This window comes from Petaurus breviceps, unplaced genomic scaffold (assembly GCF_028583685.1).
Source record: "Petaurus breviceps papuanus isolate PSGF00001 unplaced genomic scaffold, PetGlider_PUasm1.0 176, whole genome shotgun sequence".
NCBI lineage: Eukaryota > Metazoa > Chordata > Mammalia > Diprotodontia > Petauridae > Petaurus > Petaurus breviceps.
In genome coordinates, this window is record NW_027185771.1 from 32,232,051 (window position 1) to 32,257,116 (window position 25,066).

At 37.5% G+C, this 25,066-nt stretch overlaps 1 protein-coding gene across 1 annotated transcript in view; it reads right to left on the reverse strand.

The window, feature by feature from the left end:
- Nucleotides 1-25,066, reverse strand: part of LOC138159489 (zinc finger protein 420-like) — a 67,681-nt gene that overhangs the window by 42,147 nt on the left and 468 nt on the right. The window contains exons 2-7 of the mRNA XM_069085861.1: nt 24,187-24,261; nt 22,055-22,190; nt 21,432-21,527; nt 17,409-17,456; nt 12,386-12,530; nt 10,650-12,083 (exon numbers count right to left, since the gene is read on the reverse strand). Of these exons, the coding sequence (XP_068941962.1) occupies nt 10,650-12,083; nt 12,386-12,530; nt 17,409-17,456; nt 21,432-21,527; nt 22,055-22,190; nt 24,187-24,222 (1,895 nt within the window). The 5' untranslated portion in view covers nt 24,223-24,261. The remainder of the gene's footprint in view (nt 1-10,649; nt 12,084-12,385; nt 12,531-17,408; nt 17,457-21,431; nt 21,528-22,054; nt 22,191-24,186; nt 24,262-25,066) is intronic.

Sequence of the window (25,066 nt, forward strand, 5' to 3'; positions counted from 1 at the left end):
GACAGAGAGAGACAGACAGAGAGAGAGAGAGAGAGAGAGAGAGAGGAAATCATGAGAATGGCCAATACTCAGAAAATTCCTGTCTTGAAAGGTGAGGAATAAAGGTTGAATATTTAGAAAACTGATAAAATTATATTCGTGCTTATGTGATTTTTTAACTGCATAAAGATATGAAGATTTTCTATACTGGAAAGCAAAAGCTCAGTAATTAAAAGATAATAGATTGAGGAAATGTATTTGCAGAAAAATACTGGATAAAGTCCTAAAATTCAGATTTGCTAAAGAATATCTACTGTACTAAGAATAACCTAACATACTTCCCAATAGAGTAAATATCAAAGAATATGAGAAGGCAGTTATTAAGGAAAGAAATAGCCAGAGTTAGGCAAATCAAGACAGCTTTAAAATTTCACCTTACTTTCATTAGAACATCAAAAATATGATCAATTATTATAAAATTAAAATATGTAGAGGCTGTGGGGAAATATGGGAATTTATGAGTTACAACTCTGATTATACATTTCAATTCAACATCTCCATTATGAGGGCACTATACCAAAACTAATAAAAAGGGGAAAAAAGTCCCTTCCTATACCACCATATTAGGACCTCCTTATTATATATTAACATAATATAAATGTATCATCAATAGTGAGAAATATGAAATAGCTTTCATAAAATGATACAAAGCCAAGAGCTGCAAAACAAGAATTATGCAGGCACTGAATGCAGCCCCATCTATATGTATGTATGTATGTATGTGTATACACATATACATACACACACACATATATAACATTTATGTATGAAATACATATGAACTCTAATAGATGGCAAGGTCCTTCAGATGCTCCTGTTTTTATTATGTCAAATCTCAGAACAATCCAGAGACTTCTAAATCAGACACATAATCCCACAAGATTTTGGTCGAGTTGTCCAAATGGGAAAAACTAAATTGACAAAGAACTTTCCAGGCTGTAATATAAAATTAGACAGACGACCACTCAGGACAGACACTGCAAGTGGACAATCAATGAGGTACAAAACTGGAATATAAAGTTGAAGACAACATAGCTTCATAAATTCCTGAAAGGGGATAAAAACAACAAAAACATCATTTATGTTGTTTGTTAATTTGTATGGTTTCATTTTTACAAACACTGAGGATTTATATTTATAATACTAACATTAAGATTTTATACTTATTTTAAATTTTGATCAGTCTTGATGGTTAAATTTATAATTTTTAAATGGTAAAAAAAAATCAGGAATATTAGCCAACAATACATTTGTAGGACTTCTCACACAGAATTATAGCATTGAAAAGGAGCTCAGTGGCCATCTGGTCCAGCTCATACTTAACCAAAATACCTATACAACATAACTAACAAGTCATCACCCACTTGAATTGTTCTTTCTTGACTTTTCTGTATCATTGCACACTATATATGGCTCTCTCCTGGACACTCTTTTCTTTGGGTTATCTTGACACTATTCTTGCTTGGTTCTCTTCCTGTTTGATTGCTTTTTCTTATTCTTACTTGGTCACTCTTCACCCATGACATCCATTCCAAGGTTCTTCTCTGGAATCTCTTCTCTTTTCCTGGTGTAATGCTGACAGTGAATAAAAAAGAAGCACTAGGAACATCATGGCCATTGCACAGATGATAACTCTGAAAGTCACTTTTTAAAAAAAATCACATTTTATGAAAAGAAGTTGACCTGGTTGTACCAGGTCTAAAACCATATTATACAGCAGCAATCATCAAAACTGTTTGGTACTGGCCTAAGAAATAGTATGGATAAGTGGAATAGGTTAGGTACACAAGACACAGTAGTCAATGATTACAGTAATCTATTGTTTGATATATCCAAAGACTCCAGATTCAGAGATAAGAACTCACTATTTGACAAAAACTGCTGGGAAAACTAGAAAATAGTATGGCAGACATTAGGGATAGGTCGACATCTTAGACTGTATACCAAGATAAGGTCAAAATGGGTACATTATTTAGACATAAAAGGTGATATGATAAGCAAATTAGGAGAGCAAGGCATAGTTTACCTGTCAGATCTATGGAAAAGGGAATAATTTATGACCAAACAAGACAGAAAACATTATGAAATGGTAAGTGGATAATTTTGATGATATTAAATTTAAAAGGCTTTGCACAAACAAAGTCAATGCAACCAAGATTAGAAGAGAAGCAGAAAGCTAGGAAACAATTTTTATAGCCAGTATCTCTGATAAAGATCTCATTTCTTAGCACAGCAAGTAAGAGCACCGGCTCCAGTGTTGAGAAGACCTGGAGATCGAATCCCAGGCTCAGACGCTTAGCACCCACCCAGAAACACCTGGCCGTGTAACCTTGAGCAAGTTACTTAACCCCAATTGCTTAGGGGTGGCCAGGTGGCTCAGCGAGTAAGAGCACCGGTTCCAGTGTTGGGACGACCTGGAGATCGAATCCCAGGCTCAGACGCTCAGCACCACACCCAGAAATAACTGGCCGTGTAACCTTGAGCAAGTTACTTAACCCCAATTGCTTAAAAAAAAAAAAAAGATCTCATTTCTAAAATATATATGAAAGTGAGTCAAATTTATAAGAATACAAGTCATTCCCTAATGGTCAAAGGATATGAACAGGCAGTTTTCAGATGAAGAAATTAAAGCTATCTATAGTCATATGAAAAAATGCTCTAAATCACTACTAATTAGAGAAATGCAAATTTAAAAATGTGAGGTACTATGTCATATCTAAAAGATTGGCTAACATGAGAAAACAGGAAAATGATAAATGTTGGAACACTAATGCATTGTTGGTGGAGTTGTGAACTGATCCAATAATTGTGGAGAGCAATTTGGAGCTATGCCCAAAAGGCTATAAAACTGTGCATACCCTTTGATCCAGCAATATCTACGTTTGTATCCCAAAGAGGTCATAAAAATGGGACAAGGATCCACATTTCCAAAAATACTTATAGGAGATCTTTTTGTGGTGGCAAAGAACTATAAATTGAGGGGATGCCCATCAATTAGGGAATGACTGAACAAGTTGTGGTATGTGAATGTAATGGAATACTATTCCATAAGAAATGATGAGCAGGCAGATTTCAGGAAAACCTTGAATTATATGAACTGATGCTAAACAAAGTGAGCAGAACCAGGAGAACATTGTATACAGTAACAATAACATTGTTGACCAACTTTGATAGATTTAGTTCTCAGCAATGCAATGATCTAAGACAGTTCTAAAAGACTCATGATGTAAAATGCTATCCACAATTAGATTTCTTTATTTATGAAGTCTGAATGCAGATTGAAGCATACTATTTTCTAAAAAGTTTATTTTTTCTTTCTCATTGTTTTTCCCTTTGGTTCTGATTCTTCTTTACAACATGACTAATGTGGAATTATATTTAATATGATTGTACATGTAAAACCTATATCAGATTACATGCCATCTTGGGGATGGGTGAGGGGAGAGAGAAGGGAAATTTTAGAACTTAAAATCTTATAAAGGTAAATGCTGAAAACTGAAACTAAATAAATTTTTAAAAATCACATTTCAGAATCAACTGCAATAAGGTAATTAAGAGGCCACTGCCATCTTATATTTGGTCTGTCCTAGTAACAGTGTTAATATTTGTCCTGTACTATCATGCCCTCTCTTCCATGGACCACCATCCATGATACCCTCTTCTCTAGGAGGCACATTTGAGAAATACCAAAATCTTGTCTCTTACCTCTATTGACCTCTACTAAGGGGCTAGCTTCTTCTTTCAAAAGTATTGGGTAAAGACTCCCCACCTTAACCCAGAATCTCAGATTTGCCACTGTTATCAGTTAAAGGATTCCCTTTCTTCTGTGTTACATTATACATTTATAATAGTTAATTTTATCGCACAATACAATAGTTTTATGATTCACCTATTTTGTGCTTTCAAAAAAAGGAGGCAGGGGGGCAGGTAGGTGGTGCAGTGAATAGAGCACCAGCCCTGGAGTCAGGAGGACCTGAGTTCAAATCTGCTCTCAGATACTTAACACTTACTAGCCATGTGACACTGGGCAAGTCACTTAACCCCAACTGCCCTGCCTTCCCCCCTCCAAAAAGCAAAAAACAAAACAAAAAAAGCAAGGCACCCCTCAAGAACACCACCCTTTAGTTCTCCAAGCCCTTTCTTATACTATACAAGAAGAAAGGAAAACTATCAATTGAGAAGCACATGAGCTATTTCCCTAGGGTATGTGGAGCCCTCTGAGGAGACAAGGACCTTAAAGACCTGGAGCTACCCTGTGCCATCAAAAAAGGAAGGACAGAAGAACTGGTCCATTGGAATTATGTCCAAAAGCACCCTATCCTTATTGGATACATTTATGTAAGCTTGATCCTAGAAACTGCTGAACCAGAAAGCCTTCCCCCCTCTTAGGCTGACACTGAATCATGTTGGACATTGTTTCTGGGAGATGCCAATCTAATCAGCCAGGGACAAACTCTACGATGAGGTAAGAATCAGTTTGCTAGTTGGGGACAGGTTAAGGGTAATGGGGGTTAGGTAGAAATGGATACTGACCTAGGGAGAGGAGATGTATAAGAACAGTTGCATTCTCCTTAGGAGGATCAAATGATTCCTCATCCAGCATAATACATAACATAATGGCCCTATGTCCAGATTGGCAACAGAATCACTTGCCAATGTCCGTCATTCTCATTATGGCTTCAATTTTGTTGCCTGGTTCAGCAGAAGGCATATATCCCTGGCCAGTGCTAACACACTTCCACAATCTTACCTATGGTGGGAGGCATTTGTAAAACTCCTTCATAGTTCCTGAGGATTTCCTGGTGGAGATCCTTTTATTGTCCTGTCCCATTTTTTCGAAGACCATACACACTTAGCCAGACCCATGGCCACCATCCGGGAATCAGTGCATATGATGATCTTATCTGACCTCAATGCTCTTTCACTTGCCAACCATGCTACCTGCAACTTAACCTATGAGAACTTAACAGGATGCCCATTCCCTAAGGCCAGTGAAATCCAGCTGTGTACGACTTGCTTTTAGGAAGGACTAGCTATAAGTAAAATAGGCAAAATAATTGCTCAGGAGCTAGATCCACAGAAGTGGGAGCCCTCTAGATTTGATCTCAAGGATCCTGAGGCCACAATCTGTTTGTCATGTGTACTAATATACATGGGACCTATACAAGAGCAATTTTTAATACACCATTCTGGTTTAATGACAGGAGCTTCTAATGCTTTACCCATCTTGTAAGAAGGGCCTTTTTATATCACCCACCTCAAGATAACCCAACTCTATGAACAGAGTGACGATATGACTCTGAACACCTATTCAGTAGCAACTAGAGCTCAGGCAAACAACTTTTCAAAAGTGACATTAAAAAAATGGACACTTTGGAGAGCTTTCAAATATTTTCATCACCCAAAAGGCGTCTGCCAAAGTCCATTTTACCAGGTCTTTAAGAACAGGGACTTCCGGGGCGGCCAGGTAGCACAGCGAGTAAGAGCACCGGCTCCAGTGTTGAGAAGACCTGGGGATCGAATCCCAGGCTCAGACACTTAGCACCCACCCAGAAACACCTGGCCGTGTAACCTTGAGCAAGTTACTTAACCCCAATTGCTTAGGGGCAGCCAGGTGGCTCAGCGAGTAAGAGTGCCGGCTCCAGTGTCGGGATGACCTGGATTGAGTCCGGGCTCAGATACTCAGTATCACACCCAGAAATAACTGGCCGTGTAACCTTGAGCAAGTTATTTAACCCCGATTGCTTTAAAAAAAAAAAAAAAAAGAACAGGGACTTCCAAAAGCATGGGGATCCACTAAACTAAGAGTTTAGTGAGGAGACTGCAGTATAGGCTGGCTTAGGTCTTTGAGGGCAGAAGTTTGGTCTGAGTCCCATCCGAAAGAGGTGAGCTTGCAGTTAATTCCATAAAGAGAGAACATCAGGGAATGGGGTAAGAAGGGATAGTCTTCAAGAACCCAATAAGCCAGCTTATTATTGATAGTAAGCTAAATGTCTTAAGGTTTAAAGAGCACTTTACATATTTTCATTTGATTCTGTTGAACCAAGCAGTTGCTAATAAAATTCCATTAACTAATTATACTGTGTTCTGAAACATATCATTGAAGCCTATTATGTGGAATAAAACTTACATGAAATAATGGAGTTGGAAATATAATTTATCTATACTACACTGAGTTAATTGTTTAAAAAAAAACAAAAACAAAAACAAAACACATTATCCTTTGCATACAAACACAGAACTAAGTGTGACTGGGGGGTACCTTCCTACACATACTCACTTTGTTAATCTTGATCCTACTGGTTCCAGGACAATAAACTACATTTGATGATTTCAGCAACCTTGTTTTCAATGATTCTCACACCTAACTTGTGAAGTTGGTGCTATTATATTATCCCCATTTTACACAAGGAAACAGGCTGAGAGAAGTTGAATGACTTGTCCAAGGTCACACAGTATCTAAGAATTTGAACTCAGTCTTTCTGACTCCAGGTTCTATACTCTAGCTACTGTGAGCTAAATTCTCTATAACACATCATGGGGAAGCAAGTCTAGGTACCTTGTCCCAGAATATTCTAAACCTTTTGGATTCTTCCCATTGACTGTAGTCTCCAAAATTCTAATGAGGATGGACAATGCATTTTCTTAGGTTTTATTGCCCAACATTTTTCCCTCATATGGGCATATATCTGATGTAGGTTCTCATCCAGTCTGATCAATCATATGTCATCAATTCAGTGGTAGACATAGATGCCCTCAGGTAGGGAAGCAAGCCTCTTTCAAGTCTCTGCCCACCAGAATGTGGTCATATGAAGGAGAGTTCTAGAGAAGGATGGTGAAGACAACTGGACTCCTTCCCAAGTGAAAACCAACTGCTCCTTAGTAGTATCAGCCATGGAAGAGAAAAAAGTGTTGTGGAGGTTGATAATCCTGTACCATTCATCCTTGATTTAGACTGCCTGGCCCACCACATTGGCAGTTCAGGAATAGTTACAGTGAAATGAACATGACAATTTTGTTTAGCTTCCTATTGTCCACTACAAAGCATCAGGAGCCATCTGCCTTCCTCATGAGTTACACAGGGGTATTGGTAAAGCAAAGTAATCTAGCTTCCTTCATCTCTATCATTAGAGAGGAAATTTTTACTACTCCTTTTCCACCCCACGCTACAGTGAAGGAGGGCAATATTTGGTGTTAATGACATGAGATGCTAGAGTGCAACTTCAAGAGTTTCTATTTGGCCCTACCCATGATAACCAAAAGAGCCAGTACACATACGGCTTCCTAAGAACTTGGTATCTCTTCACTTGGTGGTCTACCAGTGGAAATTGGGGGTAGACATCTGGGTCTTCCTTGGTATAAGTAATGTGGCTGCCACTATCAAGCAGCCCCTTGTATCCTTTAGGGGGTTCGGGCTTTAGGAGATTCATCAGGTTCAGATGGGGCTAAATGGCTTACTTGCCCCTCTGTCATATTTCCAGTTTTACCAGCATCCCTATAGGCTGACAATCATTTGCTTTCTTATCAACTCTTTTAATAACCACACTCAAAGATCCAAGAGAGAATATCACCCATCACACTCTACTTAATGAGTGAAAAGTTGGGCTTTGTGCCTCCTTCACCATTCTGAGAGCACCTATTTGTAATGACAGCATTTATGTGTCCTGGCCATTTTCCTGACATCCAAGTCAAATTTATCTACTGATCTCCATGATTGTGGGGAAGGAGATCTACAGCTAAAGCATGATATTATTTGGAATACACTCACTTGGAGGCAGGATCTAATTGCCCCAACTCATGATCATAGAGCATGACAAGCTAGTGGGGGGGAGGCATATAGATCCAATTTATCACACCCCTTTCATTTAGGACCAACTCCCACTTTCCCCCCAATGTAAGGGAAATGGCTGCAATGGGAATTCACTTTCATGGGGTCAATTATTTATTACTCCCCAGCTAAGCTACCTAAAAAGGGACAAAGGAAAGTCTAACAACTGATTTAACTGGCTCAGGAAAATTAAATCCTCTTTCAACTTGCCAAACTCATGGGACTAACGTGGATACCCGAAGTGGCCCTAATGAATTACACCCTCACTTTAGCATCTCATCAGATTGCTGTTTAAGCTTCTTGTGCAACTTTCCTCGTTCCTCGGTGATGAATGTCCTCCCACCCTACATTCTCTATGGAATAAAGCTTTTTTTTTTTTTTAAGGGAGGAGAACAAGAGTAAGAGGAGAAGTTCATGATTTTTTTACCTCCAATTTTTAAGTTTCATCCTCATTTACAATCATACAACACTGATTTCAGGATATAGCAAATTTTCCAGTAAAATTTCTTGTTCAAAAAACATACTTCTCATCACCTGCCTGTGAACTCCTTTCTAAAGTCTATCCCTGACCTCAACAGTAGCACCCTTTCCACTTATACTATTTATTCGCAGCTTTAGGAGCTTCTTGTCTCATTGTAGTTTTTAAAAATGTGAAACTCTTGTCTCTTTCTGTGCAATGTGCTGAGCCAGTTCACGTGCAATTTTTTTCTGGCATCTCAAGTTCTCTAAGGCAGTTCAAAACAATGAGGGAAGGATAGATCTTGTAATGAATGTACCTTTCCTGTAAGCCTTTTCCTGTACTCACTATACTATTGACTAAATGTCAATGTAACTAAATGTTATGACATTGAGTTGGATTCAAGATGGTAGTATAACTCCAATATTGGAATGAAAAGAGATATTCATATCATTCAACAGTTAATAAAAGAACATTTAATAAGCCATAGCATAAAAAGGATACTTAATAAGAATGCAGCAGTTGTTTGGGCATTCTTCATCTCCTTATAGAAATGAGCCAGGTCAGCAGACAAGTATGTGAACACTACAGTGGCCTTGGGAGTCTGAAGAGCCAGAGTCAACATGAATGGGTTTTTTTTTTTAACGTTAGCTGAAGAGAAAGTCACTTCAACATGGTTTGATGCCAGCAGGAAACTATTTCAATTAACTGGACTATTTCAGCCTTAGCTCCCTGGGCCAATCAAGTCATAGGGACACTTTCTTTACCTTTTAGGAAAAGAACTAGCTTAACTTACTTGAGAACAAAAATCCTAGTAGATATTGATCTTATCACACTGTTCTACTTGCTTTCTCTCAGACATGAGACTGTCCCCCATAATGCACTCTTCTAAACATTTCTTCTTGTTAAACCCAATTTTGTCATGACTCAGCTCAACTGAATAAAGTGAAAGTTTTCTCAAAGTAATTATATTCATCAGGTTCTATCTTCATGAAGGTTTTCTCCAGTATAAGAGCTTCAATGCTGAATAAGGGTTTTACTTTCATGGAAGGCTTTCCTCCAATCATTATATTACATTCTTGAGGGTGAGATTTCTGATATTTGCTAAGACATGTGTTGTTGGGGAATATCTTTCCACAGTTAATTTCAATTATAAAATATCACTTCAGATCTGATATTGAATAAATTAAGATCCAGAAGAAATTCTTTCCATATTCACAGCATTTATTAGGCTTCTCTCAGTTATGTTTTCTGAATTTGATTAAGGTATGAAATATCAATATAAAACCTTCCCACAATCATTAAATTCAAAAGACTTCTCCCTAACATGAATTCCCTAATGTTCCATGAAGTATGTGCTATCCAGGAAAGTCTTTCCAGATTCATAAGTTTTCTCTCCTGTAGGAATTCTGATGTTGAGTCAGCCAAAAGGCTTTTCCACAAATCATTGTGCTAGTAGAGTTTTTCTCAGTATGAATTCCTTGGTGTTCAGCAGGCTATGTGGTTCAACAGAAGGCCTTTTTTCAATAAATACACTTTAAGGTGCTGCTTTACTTTAATTCATAGTACAATCCACTGTGAGAACCAGAAGACCTGTTGCCACATCCATTATGTTTATAAGATTTCTCCCTCAAATGAAGTTGCTGATGTAGAGTAAGATGTTCTTTAATAAGGTCACTGCCTCTGGAGTCAGGAGGACCTGAATTCAAATATGGCCTCAGACACTTAACATTTACTAGCTGTGTGACCTTGGGCAAGTCACTTAACCCCAATTGCCCAGCCTTCCCACCTCCAAAAAGACCAAAAAAAAAAATCTTTCCAGAATACTTACTTAGATTTATAAGCCTTTCTCTAGTATTAATTCTCTGATGTCAATTACCTCTAAACTCTAATCAGAGGCCTTTCTCCAATCACTACATTGAGGCTTTTCTTCAGTATGAATTTATTTAATATTAATTCGGAAGTCTCATGGAAGATTTTCCCACATTCATTTAAAAGGTTCTTCCTCAGTGTGACATCTCTGTAAAGTAAGGTATATTTTGATATGAAAGGACTTCCCACAAAAATTACCTTCATAACTCTTCTGTCCAGTATGAATTCTCTGTTGCCAAGTTAAATGTTATCTCTTGTGTAAGGCCTGTTGAATAAATTCTTTGATGTTTCTTCTCTACAGGATGAAATCTCTCATGTTAGGTAACCATGAATTCTGGGTATAGGTTTTCCTACAATCAGTATATATTTATTGCTTCTCTCCAGTATGAATTCTCTGATGTAGAATTAATTGTAAACTCTTCTAGAAAACTTTCCCACATTCATGACATTTACAAGGTTCCAGTATGAAGTCTGTGATGTATAATAAGATGTTCTTTGTTGCGGAAGGCTTTCCCACAATAGTTACATTTATAAGGTTTCTCTCCTGTATGAATTCTCTGATGTCGATTTAAATGTGAACTTTGGCGGAAGGTTTTTGCACAGTGTTTACATTCATAAGGCTTCTCTCCAGTATGAATTCTTTGATGTAAAGTTAACTCTGAATTCCGATTGTAAGCCTTCCCACAATCCTTACATTTATAAGGCTTATCTCCAGTATGAATCCTTTGATGTAGAGTTAATTCTGAACTCCGGTGGAAGGCTTTCTCACAATCTTTACATTTGTAAGGCTTCTCTCCTGTATGAATTCTTTGATGAAGAGTTAACTGTGAACTCTGGTGGAAAGCCTTTCCACAATAGTTACACTTGTAAGGTTTCTCTCCAGTATGAATTCTTTGATGTCGAGTCAATTGAGAACTCCGATGGAAGGCCTTCCCACAACAGTTACATTCATAAGGCTTCTCTCCAGTATGAATTCTCTGATGTGGGATTAACTCTGAACGTTGGTGAAAGCCTTTCCCACAATCCTTACACTTGTAAGGCTTTTCTCCAGTATGAATTCTCTGATGTCGAGTTAAATGTGAACTCTGGCGAAAGGCCTTCCCACAATAATTACACTCATAAGGCTTTTCTCCAGTGTGAATTCTCTGATGTCGGGTTAACTGTGAACTCTGATGGAAGTCCTTCCCACAATAGTTACATTCATAGGGATTCTCTCCAGTAGGAATTTTCTGATGTAGTATAAAGTCTGAATTTTGGCTGTAGTCCTTCACATAATTGTTATATTTGTAAGACTTCTCTGTAGCATGAATTCTCCGATGTAGATTTAGCTCTGTACTATGGCGAAATTGCTTCCCACACTCATTACACTTATAAGGTTTCTCTCCAGTATGAATTCTCTGATGGACAGTTACCTGTGATCTCCTACAGAAGGCCTTCCCACAATAGTTACATTCATAAGGTTTCTCTCCAGTATGAATTCTCTGATGTGCAGTTAACTGTGATCTCCAACGGAAGGCCCTCCCACAATAATTACATTCATAAGGCTTCTCTGTATTATGAATTTTCTGATGGTTGTTAAGGTACTGGCTATAGGAGAATTCTATTGGACATACATGATATTCATAAGGCTTCTCTCCAATATGAAGTCTCTCATGTTGGGTAGATTCTGAATACCAGCAGAAGGCCTTTCCAGATTCATTAGGCCTCTCTCCAGTATGCAGGGTCTGGTGTTGGGCAAGAAATGAGCTGGAATGGAAGCCTTTCCCATAATCATTATGTCCATAAAACTTTTTTCTACTAGGAATTGTCTGACATTCAACAAGGTGTGTACTCCAGATGGCTTCTATATATTCATGACTTTTATGGAGATTTTCTCCAGTAGTAATTCTGTGATGAAAAATAATTGATGAATTATGGTTGTAGGTTTACTTTATATGCATTACATTATAAAGTTTCTACCCAATAGGTTTCTAAGCTATTGAAAATATAGGAATTATAAACTGAATACATTTTATATTCCTTAATTTTTATTTCTTTAAGCCTGAAAATTGTATGAAGTCCTATTAATACATATTTATGGAGGTATTTTTATTTATGGACACCAACTAAAGTAAATGGATAGAATTTAGCAAGAAAGTTGCATCATATGTTTGGAGTTTTCCTTTGAGTAGCTTTTTTTTTTTACTTGCCTAGAATATATCTCCTCATGGTTCTTCTGCAGTCCTTCCAATCCTACATAATATTCCCAGGACTCTTCCAATTTAGAAATATGGGAAACATTCCTTCTCAGTTTTTTATGAGTTAGCTCCTTGGTTTCAGGTCTAGTTTCCCAATCTGAAAGAAGTAAAAATGTAGATATTCCCTGTTAAATCTGAAAGTAGAATAAATACTGTCTTCTGACTTCTTCACCATGAAAAAATTGTCTATGTTTATTTTGTATATACTATAGCCTTATGTTAAATTTTTAATAATATTTTTGAATTGATATTCATCAGGATATTTATCTTTATTTCTTTACTTTATCTCATCCTAGAATTGGTATAAAGACCTTATGTGTTTGGTAAAAGAAATTTAGCATGATGCCTTTCTTTCTCTACCTCTACATATTTACTTACATATGGTACACACTGCTTTTAAATATTTAACTAAACACTTCTAAAATGATCAGGACCAGGTGGATTGTTAGGTTATGTTAAGGTTTTGTTATATAAGGTTATGTCAGGTTTTGTATTGCATTTGGAAGTTCAATTATTGCTTATTCAGTTTCCCTTTGGGTTAGGATCTCTATCTTTTACATACTTTCTGAGCATAAGTTCTTTTGATTTGCATTATTTTTATTAGAGTTTTGAAGAAATATCTGATACTGTTCATAGTACTCTGTCATTTGAGAAAAGTTTTTTTCATATCCTTTAACCATTCAACCTTTGAGGGAAGGCATTTGTGTAGGTTCCCTACATACCTTAGAAAGTATGCCATTATGAGAGCTATAAAATTCAAGTGTTTTTCCTATATAACAGTATCTCTTATTATCCTAATTGCTATGATTATTAATGCTAATATTTTTCAATTTCATGTAGTTGAAATGCTATATTGTTTAGTTTTGAATTGCCTTATTCTGTTGCTTAAGTTTTTGGGTTTTTTTTTTTTTTTTTGCCTTTTGGACGTCAATCGGGGTTAAGTAACTTGTCCAAGGTTACATGGCTAGTTTTTTGTGTGTGTTAAGTGTCTGAGGCTGGAACTGAACTTGGGTCCTCCTGACTCTGGGGCTGGCACTCTACTCATTGTACCACCTAGCTGCCCCTGTTGCTTAAGTTTTCATTCCCAGTCATCACTGTGAGAGGTCCCTGATCTAATTCTTTTAAATTTTATTTTAAATTATGATCTGTAATAATAAGGTTGTATATCAATTTTGAACTTACTGTAGTATTGTGTATGATGTTAGTCTAAAACTAATTCTGGCTCAATTACTTCCAGGTTTTCAAGTTGTTCAATTGTGAGTTCTTTCTCAAGTAATTTTTATTTTTAGACTTATCTAACACTAGATTGTTGAGAACAGATGTTCCTGATCCATCCATATCTAGTCTTTTCCACTGAAATACTCCTGCAATTTTAAACAAATACTAAATGATTTTCCTGACTACTGCATAAAAGGTGATGAAAATGATATCTTCCTATTTCTTCCCTTTTCATTTCTCCTTTTAAAAAAATTCCCCATAGATTTTTTGGAACTTTTGTTCCTTTAAAAAAGTTCTAATTTTTGTCTAACTTTATAAAGCAACTTGAGGCAGTGAGGTGGCACAGTGGGTAGAGCACTGGATCTGAAGTCAGGAAAATTCATCTTTCTGAGTTCAAATCCAGCCTCAGATACTTACTAGCTGAGTGACCCTAGGTGAGCCACTTAACTTTGCCTCCGTTCCTCTTTTGTAAGATGAGGTCGAAAAGTGTAATGGTAAGGGAATTTGAAGATCTTCCCTGCCCCTTCATAGGCCTAGGGAATTTGAAGATCTTCCTTACCCCTTAATAGGCCTAAGGAATTTGAAGATCTTCCCTGCCACTTAATGGGCCTCAGATGGAACCTAACAGGAGGGGCTTAAATGGGGCAAGGCTTGTGTTTCAGGAAGGCCCACACCTTTTATTACTTTGTAATTAGGCAGTGGATCACAAAGGTGGTGATGTCCTCTGACCCTGAAAAAGGCTATATAGACTCTGATGTGAGGTTTTGCTTTGGAGCTCACTTATGGGAAGAGTTGGATGTTTTGGCCAGATAAGACTCTGGGTATCTATTGAGCCTACTGGCTTTGAAAACCAGATGTCAGTGCTTCTCTCTCTGGCAAATAACACTGTATGTATGTAATGGTGAGATAGCTAGAAGCCCTGTCTGTTTAATTGTGTTATTTTCTCCGTCTTTATTTTTTGTCTGCTTGTAATTTCTGTTTGTATTTTCTGAAGTTCAGGGTGCTGACTTTTTCCCCTGAACTAAGTGAATGATATATATGCATATGTATATATGATTAGCTATATTGTTTTCCTAATGGTGAACCATCCTTGCATCCTTGGCACAAATTTCAACTTCATCACAGCGAATCATTTTTTGGATATTATTATGGTCCTTTTGGCCATGATTTAAATTTTTAAAATTTAATATTTATTAATGATGTAGGTACATAGTTGTCTTCTTTTGCTTCATCTTTTTTCTAGTTTGAATGTTGGGACTATAGTGGGTTTTGTTTTGTTTTTTGAAAAGGAGTTTAGCAGGATACACTCTTTCTTAGCTTTTAAAAGAATATTGAATTTGCTTAATACAGACAAGCATGAGAAGGCATATGAACTGAAAAAGTGAAGTAAGCTGAAAGAGGAAACAATATACAGTAAATCTAACAATGTAAATGGAAAGCACAACAACAAAATTATTTTTAAAAAATGAATACCATGAGAAGTATAGCAACCCAGCATGGGATCAAAGGAAAAATACAAGAAAGTACGTCTTCATTCTTAGCACAGGTCGGAGACTATGGGTTTGAAATAGTTCAGATTTGTCATGTGTTTTACTGATACTTAAAAATTCTTTAAGATATAGCTTTCTGAGGGGGATAGAGGTATAAATAGGAAAAACAGCTAATGCAAAAACAAAATATCAATATAATTTTTTGAAACTTTAAGCATTTAAAAAATGTTTAAATACACATTTAGTAAAAATTAGGCATGAAAGGAACACTCTTTAAAGTGAGAAAAGAAAGTACTTATTTGCAACTAAGAGAAGAGACATTCAAGATGCCCCCTTTCCTCAATATCATGCAAGAAGACAAGAGAAACAAATTAATAAAGATGATTAACTTTACACTGTAAAAGGGAAAAAGGCTGGTTTTGGAGTTAGACCAGGGTTCAGAACCTGCCTCTGGTAATCACCATCTAGCGTGAACTTGGGCAAGTTACTTTAACCTCTATGTATCTCAACTTCCTACCCTATAAAAACGAAGGAAGGTGGGGCGGCCAGGTGGCTCAGCGAATAAGAGCACCGGCTCCAGTGTAGGGATGACCTGGGTCAAATCCGAGCTCAGATACTTAACACCACACCCAAAAAAAATTGGCCATGTAACCTTGAGCAAGTTACTTATCCCCTATTGCTTTAAAAAAAAAAATGAAGGAAGGAGTTGGACTAGATATCTTTGTGGTGCCTTTCAACTTTAGATCCTATAGCATCAATAAAGTAGCAAAATGTAAAATAAACCTATGTAAGTGTATACAACATTATCTGTACACTACTAAAATCAGAAGAAAAAGATAAAAGACATATTATCGAAAATTACTTTTAAAAATATGATCTGAGGGAATCAAAGAGAAGACTTATACAAATATAAATATAACACATTTTTAAGAGAAATAACTTAAGATTTAAATAAATGGAGACATTTACTATTCATGGTTGAATTCCCACAATGTGATCAGAATGAAACTTTTTGAGATGAAGAGGCCAGATTAATTTCAAAGATTTCATTAAGGAGGTGAAATTCAGATACAGGAAAATCTAACTGTAAGGCTTAATTTTTGTCAGGGTGAATGAGAAATTTAAGTAGCTCTTCTAAGGTTAAAAATCAATCTCGCTATACATTCCCTTGATTCCATTTCTTCTCTTTTTATCAAACAGATTGCCCCCATAATCATCTAACATCTTTCTCTCACTAATCTTCAATATCTCCTTAGTACTGGTTTCTTCCATATGAATTTGCATGAAAGAATGTAAAGACATATGAACTAACACTAAGTAAAGTAAGCTAACCTATGAAAAAATACACAACAAATCAAATGGAAATATAAAATACAATAACAAAGTAATAAAAAATGGAGGCCAGAAAATTACAATGACTAAACTTGGCCTCAAAGTAAAAATACAGGAAACAATCTCTCCTCTACCATTCCATACGGGATGCCTCCTCCCACTTCCCAAAGTTGGAAGACAATGGGTTTAGAATACTGAATAAAATTTCAGATTTTTTAATATGTTGCTACAGTTTCCTGAGTTGTTTTTTAAAAAACGTTTTTACTCTAAGTTATGATTCTCTGTGAATGAGGAGAAAATAAACTGCAAAATACAACTGAGAGAAAAACAAAATATCATTAAATATTTTTTGAAACTATGAATATTTAAATTGTTTTTAAATACAGGAAGCAAAAAACAGCATAAAATAGAAAATTTTAACATGATAAAATACATAAATATTTTAAATCAGGATGGAACATTAATTGTAATGGACAAACAACAGAAGATTTTCTGAATATGTTTAAGGATATAAAAATGAGGACTTCCTTTCTTCTTATCATTCAACACAAGACCAGAAGATTTAAAGTAGAAGAAGAGAAAAATATTAAGCAAGATAATTAATTTCATGCTGTAGTTACAGTGGAAAAAAACACTGCTTCTGGAGTTTAAAAGACCTGGGTTCAAAACCTGTCTCAGACACCACATGTATAAGCTTAGGCATGTTACAAAACCTCTCTGAGCCTCAGTTTCTCTCTAAAATGAAGGGTTAACATTAGATAGCTTCTGAGGATTCTTCTAGTTTTAAATCTATGATCCATGATCCCATACCATCAGTAAAGTAGCACATAAACAAAACATATTTTGTAATTGTAGCCACAACATACTTCTGGCAAAGCATTCTTATTTATGAAAAAAAAAAAAGTAAAGCTGTAAAAAAAAAAACTTTCAAATACCTCTGATCATGATGAATACTACTGCTGGTCTGACTATACTGGCATTAACTGGAGACAAATAAAAGTACATATTTTAACATTATTATAGAGAATATGTAAAGTTATGTGAATGATTTAAAGAACAAAAAATAATAAAAACATGGTTCTTGATCTATTAACAAACATAGTAAAAATGTTATCAAAATAAACAAAATAGAAAGGGTATCAAAACTTCACTAACTCAAATTGTATAGTACTATATTCAGGTCTCAAATCTGACAGGTAATATAGACTACTTCAGATGAATCATGATTTACCTGTGTCCAACTGGAACCCTCACTGTGAAAAAGCTAGATTACATTTGGGTATGGAGATGGAAGATGGTAAAAAATACAAGGCATAAACCAAAATAATGCAAAATAATTAAAGAGGGTGAGTGCTAACAGATGGAACGAATAAAAGAGGTGATATTTGAACTGTAATTTGCAGCAAGGCAAGGGTTCTAAGAAGAGTGAAAGAATGAAAATAGAGACAGAAAAAGGGGGCAGTGTGATCTAGTGGAAAAAGAAATGGATTTGGAGTCAAAGGACCGAGGTTCAGATCTTACCTGTGATTTAATATGTATGTGAGGGGTACCTAGGTGGTGCAGTTAATAGAGCACAAGCCCTGGAGTCAGTAGGACCTGAGTTCAAATACAGCCTCAGACACTTAACACAAAAACTAGCTTTGTGTCCTTGGGCGAGTCAGTTAACCCCAATTGCCCTCCAAAAAAAAATTGTTATATAATACGTATATGACCTTGGACAACTGACTTTATCTCTCTGGATCTCAGTCTCCTTATCTGTAAAATGAGCCAATTGGACTAGATGGCCTGTAAGATTCCCTTCAGGTCTAATATATAATCCAATGAATAATGAAACAAGTTTAAAAAAGTAGGTAGAAATCAAATTGTAGGAAGCTTTAATTGTCAGTTTCTATTTTATCCTAGAGAAAATGTAGAAAAATATCCTAAAAATGGAAGCAATAGAAAAGTGGAGCAAGTTGACTTACAGGGTAATGAATCTGCCCTTGTTGAAGGTCTTCCAGAAAAGGCTAGATGACCATATCAGATACACTGCAATGGTAAAATTTTTTATGGTTATGGGCTCAACTGGATGGCCAATGAGTTCCATTCTCACTTGGAAATTCAGTAATAAGGAGTCATTGAAGATTCTTTAGTAAGGCCAAGGAAGGGGGATGATATGGCAAATTCTCCAGAAAACCAAGTCAAAAACAAGTGCTTGCTAAGCACCTATGATGCGCCACTGCGCTAAGTGACAAACATAAAGAAAGGCAGAAATAGTCCCTGTCTTCAAATAGTTCATAGTCTAAGGAGGGATATACCACGCAAACAAATACATGTGTACAAACAAGCTACAGACAGGATAAACTGGATATAATCTCAGAATAAAGCTTCTAAGATTAAAGAATGACCAAAGGTCTTTGCAGAAGGTGGGACTTTAGCTGAGACCTAGAGGATGGGAAGCCAGAGGGGAGAGGAGGAGGCTCCAGCCATCAAAGAAATCTAGTAAAAAGGCTCAGAGTCATGAAACAGAGTATCATTTGTGAGGAACAACAAGTTGGCCAGTTTAACTGGATCATGGAACATGTGGAAAAGAATAAAGTCTATGATTAGAAAGGTAGGAAAGGGTTATGTTGTGAAAGACTTTAAAACCCAAAACAAAAGATTTTATATTTGATCCTGGAGATAATAAGGAATCACTGTATTTCAAAGAGCAGAGGGTGATAAGGTTAGACCTGGACTTTAGGAAGATCAATTTGACAACTGAATGGAAGATGAAATAAAGTAGGGATAGACTTGAGGAAGGAGGCAGGGGAGAGACTAGCAGAATACCACAATAATCTAGGCATGAAGTGATAAAGGCCTGTACCTAGGTGGTTGCAATGCCAGAAGAGAAGGGGGCATATAAAAAGAATGTCAGGAATATCAATTTGGCAGTAGGATGGAGAACAGATGAGACAGCACAATATCTTGTAGAGAAACAAAGTAGGAGACAAGAAAGAAGTGATAAAATTCTAAAGTAAGGTAGCAACTGTGTGAGCAGAGAAAAAAGTAGAGATAAGAAAGATTCTGCAGAAATAAGACCAGTAACACTTGATAACTGACTGGATAAAAGGATTGAGGGAGAAAGGAAAGTCAAGGATGACTATGAAGTTGAAAGGCTACATGACCGGAGAGATTGTATAGCATGAATATACTTGGGAAGTTTGGAGGGGGATAAATTTTGGAAGAAATATGAGTGGTTCCATTTTGGACATGTTGCATTTGAGATGCCTCTAATCTAAGATTACAGAACACTGTGGAAGAGAATCACTACTCAAGAAAAAACTCAAGAAAACTGAGTAGAAACACAGAGATAGAAGAATCTCATATGTCATAATGAGTTCCATATGCACCAATAATCTATATATTTTCAAACATATTTAAATATTACAAAAATAATCTCTGTCTCCTTCCTTCCCTCTGTCTCTTTTTCTTTCTCTCTCTCTCTCTGTCCCCATCTACCCACTCTTAAAATTTCATTTATAACAAAAACATGATCAAAAAGGGCCCATGTTCCCAACTCTTGGTGAATGGCTAAACAGATTGTGAATTAATTAAAAATGGATTATTATTATTATTATACCATTGTAATTATGATTCTTTAATAATACAAAAATGGAAAGACTAGTCCCTAGTAAAGCAAATCAAAGAAAGCAATTTGAGAATATACCCTCTAAAGAAAGCTAAATTATTAAGAATACCGGCTCCAGTGTCGGGATGACCTGGGGATCAAATCTGGGCTCAGATACTCAGCACCACACCCAGAAATAACTGGCCATGTAACCTTGAGCAAGTTACTTAACCCCGATTGCTTTAAAAAAAAAAAAAAAGCTAAATTAAAAAAAAAAACATAATTCTAAAAACTGTTTAGAAAAAAAAATGAGAAAGGGATAATGTCAGAAAATGGGGTGTTTTTGTTATTGTTTTATCTTCTTCACTCCTTCTCCAACAGCCTTCCCCACACTGGAGGCCTTCTTTCCTGAATCATTAGTCTCTCTCTAGTCAAGACTACATAACCTACCTTCTCTCTGCTTCACGCTTTTCAGTTCCCCCTTCCGTATTTTCTTCCCTCCACTAAAATGAAAACTCTTTGAAAATGCTAATTGCTCTTTAAATTGAATTTGTATCCTCAGAACTTTAAAAAATGTCTAATACAGAGGAAACATGTAATAAGTGTTATGCCTATGTGTTCAAGTTGGTATTGTTTGTTCAGTCATGTCTGACACTTTGTGACTGACTCTCCATGACCCCATGGTCCAGGGTCTGCCAGTGCTATCAATGGGGTTTTGCTGGTAAAGATACTGGAATGGTTGGCCATTTCCTTCTCCAGCAGCTTAAGGCAAAGAGGTTATGTGACTTGCCCAGGGTCACAAAGCTACTGTCTAAGGGTGGATTTGAACTCAAGACTTCCCAACTCTAGCCCAGTGGTATTCCCAGTGTACTATCCACCAAGCCACCTAGATATTCCCAAGTTAGTACGCAAATTTTTAAAAAAGAACAATCAAAATGGATTTTTAGGACATGGACAACAAGGGAATTTGCTTTGCTTGATTATGCATATTTACTAGAAGAGTTCTCCTCACCAATCCTAGGGGAGTAAGGAAGTAAGAAAAGAAAACAGATTTTTATTTATCAATAAAAATTAAATAAAATTTACCACCAAAAAAATGACTAGAAGGGAATTAAGGTAAAAAATAGTTGTTAGGGATTAAATGACCTTCTAAAGGAAAAACAGAAGAGAAAGCTCTTTGACTGAAGGAAACTCTTCCCTAACAGATACCAGGAAAATGACTTATTGATAGCTCTTGCTGTCAGAGCTCAGCTCTGCTCCAGAGATGCAGAAACCTTTAAGGAGAACTCTAAAACTGATGCTTCCCCTGAAAGACCAGTGAAAGTGTGGTTCACAAAGACGCCCATTTGCCTGATTTTCAATGACTCACCTGGACTTACGGTTGTTGGTACGTCTCTGTCCTGCACCCAGGGTGCTTCCCCTTCTTTCAAGTGGGAGATCTCATCTGGTTTCCAAACTGTAAGTCCTGTTTATTGAAAATGGAAAAGTGTTGATAACAAAAGCCCCTATCCTATTCCTATTCACTATTTGGGGTAAAGAGGTCTATTAAGGATGCCCAAAGGGGGTCCAGAAGACCTCTGAAGTTTGTTTTCCTTAGATGGGTGGAGGTCAGACCCCAGTAATTTGCAACACAAATAAAAGTACATTTGATTCATTCCTACTAAAAGGGTGAAACTTTCTTGTTCTTAGACATCTACACTGGAACTTTAGGGGAGAATCTTTGACCTGAAGGACGGAGGATAGGAAGGCTACAACTTCAAAGGTAACACCAACTAGTACCCAACACTAGCTATACACAGTAAGGACCTTTTACCTGAGATTAAAGAACAAAAGTAAACCACTGCCAGCCACAAGAGGATTAGCAAACTTGTCTCTGCATGTCAAACAATGACTCTTAAATGTTTATCACGTAGAAAATATTAATTTACTAAGTGAAGTAAGAAAGACTCCACTACGGAAAGAATCAGAGACACAAGACATAGGTCTCCTTACCCAAGAAAACAAGGTTCCTATAGTTCTCCAGCATCACTTCCTTGTATAACTCCCTCTGGGAAGGGTCCAGATTTCCCCATTCCTCTTGGGTAAAGTCCACAGCCACATCTCTGAATGTCACCAATTCCTGCTGGACCTTCATGGAGTGATAAATTTGGTAGGAATGTTAAAAAATGGTTGAAATATATATTCAAAAAGTCAAATATATATTGAATACCAACTATGTACCTTTTAGTGTGTGCAAAAACAACTGTAGTAGCTCACATGTATGCTGTATGTATTTGGTTTATGAAGTAGTTTTTCCACAAAAACCCTTTGATACAATGCAAGAATTTATTGTCATTTTACAGATTAGAAAACTGAATCTAAGAAAGGTTAAATCACATACCCACAATCATTGTCATCCATAATCTCCTTAAGTGAACATGTCTGAATCAGACATGTCTCTCAAATGCTCAATTAATAATTTGCTATCAACAGTCTCACAATACACAGAAAGTAACATTAGTCATCATGATCCAAGTATCAGTGATTCCAATTAGAAGCAACAACACAAGCTTCCTCCACTAACAATCGAATGTAATTTCCCTTGGATAACATTATCCAGTGCCATTTTCTCCTTTTTGCACCATTTCAGACTAATCAAACATGCTTACCATGTCTATCCCCTAGATGACTCATCACCATTTACACACAGGTCGTCTACATTTGTATAGTATTTCATTTTGAAAACTGGCTTATATAAATTATCTCTTTTAAACCTTGCAAAGACCCCATGAGATATACAGTGTGTGTATTACTTTCTCCCAGTTTATAGATGAGAAAACTGAGGACCAAAGAGGTTAGCTGACTTGAAAAAGGTCACATAGTATTAAGAAGCAAGACTGCAACCCAAGTCTTCTGGATCCATGTACAACACCAGTCACTCTACCAACTTGCTCCCTGAACAACTGAAGAAATCTTGTAGCTTACCAGTAGAGTTCCATGGATAGGCATTCTCACAGGGTGAACTTTTAACAGTAAATTTGAGTCAAACACAATGATTTTTATTATTACAATTGGCTTTCAGTTATTTTAGTCTCTACAATTACCCTGTGGTCCACACTTAATCACAGAAATAGAGACCAAATAATTCTATCTTAGTCATTTTTCCCCTGCCTTTCCCACAACAAAAAGTCAGTAAGTTTAATACTACTTCATGTGCAAAAAAAAATATTATTATGAAGGAAAAATTAAGAAACCATTAGATTGGATACTATCTTCCTTCTCTAAATACAGAGTACTTAAAGTATAAATTGAAGCATTCTAATCTTGCTTAACTAACTGATCTAGGGAAAATTATTGCTCTGTCAGTTTCCCCATCTGTCAAATGAAGAAATAATGCTTGCACTGCCTACACTTTCTGTGAGGAAAGTACTTTGCAATCTTAGAATGCTGATTTCAATATTTGCTTTTTTTTCTCCACAAAAACTTAGCTCAGGAATTAGCAATCAGAGGATCTGAATAAGTGAACTTTGTATTGAAAGGAAAAAATCAGTAGCAAAGTAGAAGAGACATTCTCTATGGAATACCTATATTATCCATAGTGACAGCATGTTATAGAGCACGAAAAAAGCTGGGGGAGTCAGAAGACCTATAACAAAATGTTGGTTCTTCTACTTGATAGAGGTGTGACTTCAGATATAGAGCATGACATTGTGGATCAAATGCAGAACTGGAGTAAGTAATATCTGGGCCCAAATCTCACTTACTAGCCATTCTCTACTGTAAAATGAGAATATTTGCAGTACCAATATACAGGGTCATTGTAAGGACCAAAAGATCTGTCTGAAAGGATTTTGTAAATCTTAACATGTTACATAAATAACAATTATTTACTTTTGGCGGTAATTTCTAAAATGAGGGAATTGGATTCATTACTATGGTCTTCTCTAGCTTTAAATTCTACTTTCAAAAGAGATGTAAAAATACAGAGAAGGACCTTGAACACCATTTAGTCCAATCTCTCCAATGACAAATACGGAAAGTAAAGCCCCAGGAGATTGCACGCCGGGCTCAAACAAGACAGACCCCACTTCTTAGCTTCCAGGCCAAGGATAAGAAATATTTCTTCCAGAACAAACTGAACTCACTTTGCAGCCTGGCGCCGTCAGGAATACAGGGGCCATTCCCACAGTCTTGGAGGACAGAGGGCTCAGAAGACAGAACTGGCAAAAACAACAAAAAAAAAACGAGCTAAGACAGGCATTAGTCTACCTCGCCCCTTCCAGACCTGGGCAGAACCAGCCCTCCCGACCCACTTCCCCTGCAGAGGGGACTCACGAACAACCCAGGCCCCGGGTCGGGGTTCAAGGACCAGGCACAAGGGGAGCACTAGCGGTTCCAGCCCTAAATCCGGGCAGGGACCGCGGGGAACCCGGCCAGGACGTGGCAGGCGGGGGCTCAGGGGAGGCAGAACACGGGGCTGCGCTGAGCTCTCCTTCCCCGCGGACCGGGAGCAGCGAGACAGGCTCAAGGGCCGGCGGGGGACGACTAGCCCAGGAAAGGGCCCGACCAGGCACCTGCCAAGAGAATCGCCCGGCCCCGCGCCCACAAAGGCCCCTGGGGCAGGGCCCGGCAGCCGGCTCGGCTCAGCGCAGACCCCCGATCGCTGGGGGCAGCTCAGCTCGCCGGGAGCGGCAGGAGCAGGGAGAGGCCGCTGGAGGCGTTGGGTCAGAGGGAGGGCCGAAGGCCGGACGAGCCTCGGCTCCCGGGTCCGGGACAGGGAGGACAGAGGAGACACAAAGCAAGTCCATGAGGTCAGGCTGCCCAAGTGACAGCAGAGAGAAACCGGAAAAGACGTCAGAGCCACTTCCTCCCGCCCCTTCCGGACATTCTCCTTCAAGTGTCTCCACAGCCTCAGGGTGCAGCACTTTGGTGCCTCTTAAGGTTTCCGTGGCAACCACTATCGAGGGCTCCGCCCTACCCTGAGGGAAGTAGGGTCACAGGGCCGGATTTCCGGAAGTGGGGTCT